The 5976-nt window shown below is 45.2% G+C and overlaps 1 protein-coding gene across 1 annotated transcript; it reads left to right on the top strand.

The window, feature by feature from the left end:
- The first annotated feature begins 450 nt into the window (after positions 1-450).
- lrrc4.2 (leucine rich repeat containing 4.2) lies at positions 451-5143 on the top strand. Its single transcript, XM_058751743.1, has 2 exons — positions 451-1802; positions 1924-5143. Exon 2 carries the CDS (start codon positions 2045-2047, stop codon positions 3983-3985), a length of 1941 nt encoding a protein of 646 aa, XP_058607726.1. The 5' UTR covers positions 451-1802; positions 1924-2044; the 3' UTR covers positions 3986-5143.
- The last annotated feature ends 833 nt before the right edge of the window (positions 5144-5976 follow it).

Raw genomic sequence — 5976 nt, 5'->3', positions numbered from 1 at the left:
AAGATGCATTCTTAATGCAAATGTACTTTACACAACTGTAATTCCAAGAAGCATCTCTTACATTCCATAGTTCTCAAATTAAAATTTTAAATGATGCCATTGAAACATCAGTAGGCAACATACTACAGAAAGGCTGTGAGAGGAAGAAGAATGTCAGAAGGATAGGAAAAATGAGAGCAAAAGAGATTAGCAATGAAAATGCGAAGAAAGAATTGGAAAGAGTATGTCCGCAAGACAGCGTGAAAGGAAAGTTTAGAAAGAGGTGAAGGAGAAATAAAATAATGAGGATAGAAAGAAAGGAGGTAAGTGGAGACAAAAAGAGTCAAAGAATGAGAAGTAAAAAAAAAAAAAAAAAAAAAAGTGAAAAGTGAATCAGGAAGACTTGGAGAGTGTATTGGTTTGTGAGCGTCTGAGAGAGAGAGGCAATACACTCGGCGAGGAGGGGGAGAATGTGTTAATACACAAGAACACTGCATCAAACCAATGCACTGCTCTGAGCGGGATGCGTCAGCAGTACATTCACGTTTCCACTGAAGGACAAAAGGAGGAGAAAGACTCTGCCGCCTGCAACCCAGTCACACAGAGAGAAATACAGAGAGGAGGGTGAGCGCTGGAGGTGAGGTCCGCTGCTCTTGCCACTGTCGCCGTTGACGGTCTACTCTGTCGCGCGTGTGCGCGAGCTTGTTTGCGCGTCTCTCTCTCTCTCTCCCTCGCGTGCTTTTCTGCTGCCCACCTCCCACTGCAGAGCCGCTGTCAACCCGCAGCCTCACAGCCAGAGCAGGCGAACTGCCACAACTTACTACCTCAAGACAAGGGAAAATAAAGGAATACCGCAGGATCCACAAGGGGTGGGGGGGAGGAAGGGCAAACTACGGAATCCTCTGCAAGGTATCTCTCTGAAATTAGCCACACGTCACACGGCGGCATCAATCCTTTTTTTTTTTTTTTTTCTGACACTGAGAAGAAGGAGAGAGAGGAAGCCAGACAGAGAAAGAGTGAGAGAGAGAGAGCACGAGGAGCAACGATCGGCGGATAGGGAGAGAGCTTCACCACTGCTGCGCTGCTGTTGCTGCTGCTCCCCCCGTCCTCCTTCCCCCCTCCCCCCTTCTGCTCCCGCAACACCACCCCCGAGCCCCCCTCTGGAGAAATTGATGGATTATTGCTAACTGTGCACGCGGCAGTCCGCAGCTGCTACAGCGACAGACAGGAGAGCGGAGTGAGTTAAAAAAGCAAGACGGAATGACCGCAGTGTACGTTTGTTAGCCTTTTTGGATTCATCAATGCACGGCTAATCAGCTGAACAAGTGTCGTGGGGGGTGGACGATGGCAAACTAAAAAAAAAAAAAGGCTTAGTCTACTGCTAAGGGGAAAGGCAAATCTGAGAAGACTTTGGGATATTTTCCCTCTTCTGTTTTCTCCTTTTTCTCTTTTTATATTTTTCTTAGCTTAATGTGCATGTACTTCGGCAATGGAGTCTTGTGAAAATTGTTCAGTGGTATTCAGCGTCGCCTTCCAAGGACAATCAATGGGGGAGCTGAGAGGAGATCTTTTCCAAGCTGACTGGATCTGTGCACCTGCTTAGCTGACTGGGCCTTACCTCTTGAACCAGTTTCACTGAATGCCGCTTCTCTCTGGAATTAATAGTGGCCATTTTGTCAAATCAGTTCACGATCCACTTTACTTTTGTAGGAGAAATAGCTGAAAATGCTGTGCAGTGATCTTAGTGGGGAACATGCGTGAATGGGGCTGGGGTTTTTCTTCAAAATAAAGGATTATTCTAAGGACAACTCTGAGCTAATGAGGTAGGTGCCTTCTATTTCAACATATTTATTCTGTAGGTCAGCTTTTTCCCTTCTCCACTCATCTTTTCTCTGCCCCCCATCCCCATCCCTCCTTCTCTTTCCCTCTCTGTGTTTAACGCAGCACCATCCTGCACTGTCGATGGCAAACAGATGCAGAGTCTTGCTCAAACCAGGGTAGGGCCACTGTTCTCCGTACCCCAGCCGAATCCCCACGCGATGTTGAATTATGAACGCGCCACATCATGAGTCTCTTGTGGCAGGTAACTGTGCACCGTGCCTGGAATGCAGCCCTGCTCTGTGCAGTCTACCTCATGGTGCGATCGTGGAGTGTGTGCGCCACCCCCTCCGGACCACTGACCTGCCCTGGTGTTTGCTCCTGTGGTAACCAGTTCGTTAAGGTGGTGTGCACCAGGCGCAGCCTGGTTCGAGTGCCCCCAGGCATTCCTGCCACCACACGGCATTTAAACCTGATGGAGAACAGCATAGAGACAATTGAAGCTGGCACCTTTCAACACCTTCGTCACCTGGAGGTGCTACAACTGGGTAGGAACTCTATTCGGCAGATCGAGGTGGGGGCCTTCAGTGGCCTCAACAGCCTCAACACACTGGAGCTGTTCGACAACCGATTGACAGTGATCCCAAGTGGCGCTTTTGAGTACTTGTCTAAACTGCGGGAATTATGGCTCAGGAACAACCCTATCGAAAGCATACCTTCCTACGCATTCAACCGCGTTCCCTCTCTAATGCGTCTGGATCTGGGAGAGTCAAAGAAGTTGGAGTATATTTCTGAGGGAGCTTTTGAGGGATTATACAACTTGAAATACTTAAACCTTGGAATGTGTAACCTGCGGGAGATGCCAGTCCTGACCCCTTTGGTAGGGCTGGAGGAGCTAGAGATGTCTGAGAACTACTTCCCAGAGATAAAACCTGGGTCCTTCAGGGGTTTGAAATCCCTGAAAAAGCTGTGGATTATGAACTCTCGGATCACCACCATAGAGAGAAATGCGTTTGATGATGTCACAGCCTTGGTTGAGCTCAACCTGGCTCATAATAACCTTAGCTCTTTGCCCCATGACCTTTTCGCGCCCTTGAGTTACCTGGTGGAACTCCATTTGCACCACAACCCCTGGCGGTGTGACTGTGATGTCGTGTGGCTGGCCTGGTGGCTGAGGGAGTACATTCCCACTAATTCCACCTGCTGTGGACGCTGCCACACCCCTGCTTACCTGCGCGGACGCTACCTGGTGGAGGTGGACCAGAGCACTTTCCAGTGCTCTGCACCTTTCATCCTGGACGCCCCAAGGGATCTTAACATCTCCGCTGAACGTGTAGCTGAGCTAAAATGTCGCACAGCCCCCATGTCGTCAGTTAGGTGGCTCCTGCCTAATGGAACAGTTTTGACCCATGGCTCTAATCACCCACGGATATCAGTGCTCAATGACGGGACGCTAAACTTCTCCAATGTGCTGCCAGCAGATACAGGTGTGTACACCTGCATGGTCACCAACATGGCTGGCAACTCCAATGCTTCAGCCTACCTGAATGTGACTGCAGCTGAACTCAACACTTCTAACCTGAGTTACTTCACCACGGTGACAGTGGAGGAAGTGGAGCCCACCTCACAGGAAGTGATCAAGCCAAAGACGGTAACCGCCTCCCCCTCCGTCTTTCAGCCTGTTTTTATCTCTACGCCGACCGTTTTACTTCAAACTCCTCGACAGGTCTCGGTGCCGACTGTACGCGGAACGACGCGCCCACCTGCCAGTCTTGACGAGGTCATGAAGACAACCAAGATCATCATTGGCTGCTTTGTGGCAGTCACCCTGCTTGCTGCCGTTATGCTCATAGCTTTCTACAAGCTGCGTAAACGGCACCAGCATAGGAGCACGGTGGCAGCTGTTAGCACTATAGAGGGCGTTCCGGTGGATGAGAATGTTCCTACCACCCGTGCAGGGACAAGTATACCATGTGAAAGTGGAATGATGTTACCAAGCCTGGGAGATCACAACAACACCTACAAACCCAGCTGCAGCTCCTTCAGACCAGCGCACTCTGCTACCTGGGCAGAGAACAACATCGGTAACTCCCTGCAACGTCCCCGCCCCACAACCATCAGCACCATCCCTGAACCCTACCTGATCAAAACTCACACAAAGGAGAAGGTACAGGAAACACAGATATAACATTCCTACTGCCTTCTCCTGCTCTGTCTTTTATTCGGTTCATCATGAAAACATGCAATAGAATGCACAACAGAAAAGACAGCAATTACTTTTGTACCCAGTGCAAAAATGAGACTGGTTTTCTTGTACATGCTTATACATAAATATATTAATATAAATATATAAATTAATCCACTATGGGATGATACAAGAAACAGATTATATAAAAGTGAAAATGAATTTAAACTATTTTCTAACTTGTAACTCCTATTTAAGATGGGACAATGTGATGATGCTGATACGACATTGCAAACGAAGACAGATTTGTTTGAAAAGGGGCAACCTGTGATTTTTAGACCATGCTGTATATGATGCAGTAAAGTCCCATTTATACAGAGAACTTTCTAAGTAACTGTCCACTGATTGATCTTTAAAGGCTTATCTTCTAAAAGCACCAAGAATTTGTATTGTGCCAAATGTTATACTTGCAATAAATGAGACTGGCTTAAGAGATAGGAGACAAAACATTGCAAAACACAGAATGGACACCAAGAGAGAATGGAGCAGCTGGATTTACAGAGTCTGCTGTTCTGCAGCTCTCAGCCAAATGGTTTTTTGGGCTGCGCCATAGTTTTGCAGCAAGCGTTTAACAGTACGTTTCCAGAACAGACATCCTGCTTGCTTTTTGAGTTTAACCTTCTGACTATTACTCTGATGTTCCTCTTGGTTTTTTGACAAATCGAATTGACTATCCTGTGGTTTTTCCATCCAGTTTCATGAGTTGGATTTCGATTGCTTTTTTTCTTGTTTCTTTCAGATCCTGTACTGAGTTAATTATGATTTGAGTGGCTTTTAGGGCTAATTTAGTAAACGCATTACAACAGTTGCCTCAGATTAGTAGCGCAAGGGCTCAACTGGATGTTAGTTTGAGAGACTTACGAGACGGTTGCAGTGACTGGATGGTTTGCTGCAGGTTCACATTAACATGGTTTCACATTTTCTTTATTGAGAAAGGGATTCAAATGAATGTGTGAATTATGGACTTTCCTTTATTGAGATCGTTCCAACAGCAATTTTCTTTGTCCTTATTTTGAGCAGCACTATTTTTATGAGGAGTCTACAGAGGTTACAACAATAAAAAAGAAAACATTTGGTTTGTATTTCTCTAAACTAAACTCCTTCCTTTTGTCTTTTTTTCAACTGCAGGGAATTTACTTAATTATGCAATTCTGATAACCATATAAGAGGTTATAGAAAGCAGCCAACTTTTCTGTCTCTGAAAATTGATTTCACTGATACAGTGAATTACACTGCAATGACCTGTCACATGGTCAAATATCTGGCTACAGGAATGTGGTGACATCCTAATTCTGAATAGATATGTGATGGGCTTGTGCACACACACACAGACACACAAACACACAAACTCATCAGCCTTGTTTCCTGATGTAGTGCTTAATGATGGAATGTTATTTGAAACATGATCTCTGCTCATTTATAGTAAAGTTACGATGTGCCTCGTTCAAAGCTCAGGAATTAGTGTGCTTCATTTGAAGCATATGTTAAGAGGGTTGAGTGCAGCATTTAATACAATCCTTTATTGATCTGCTTAACCTGCGACATCCACCAAATTAGAGGCTGAGAGAGAGAGAGAGTTGGAAGAGAGGCATTTAAGGGTTAGGATTTAGGTTGTTTTCTGATGGAACATTCAACCTTCACGAGGGCTTGTATAATTCTAAATAAATGTACAAATTTATTTACAATTCCTAAAAAAAGAAAATATAATTTTCAGTATAATTTTCCTTAATGTCAGCAGCTTTATTCTGGCAAGAGGTTGCATTGAAATGTTAAAGAGATTATTTTTTACCACAACATTCATCATAAACTCAGCATGTGTCGAATATATTGCAACAGATAATTAAGCTATTTTCTCTTGGTGTCATGCATAGTAGGAGAATTTTTAGGCTTCAATGGACACTAATGTGCCATTATGCTGTACATTTTTAGCAAGG

This window comes from Onychostoma macrolepis, chromosome 18, assembly GCF_012432095.1.
Source record: "Onychostoma macrolepis isolate SWU-2019 chromosome 18, ASM1243209v1, whole genome shotgun sequence".
NCBI classification, from domain to species: domain Eukaryota; kingdom Metazoa; phylum Chordata; class Actinopteri; order Cypriniformes; family Cyprinidae; genus Onychostoma; species Onychostoma macrolepis.
The sequence above is the reverse complement of the archived record's forward strand: the minus strand, read 5'-3'. Positions and strand labels throughout refer to the sequence as shown.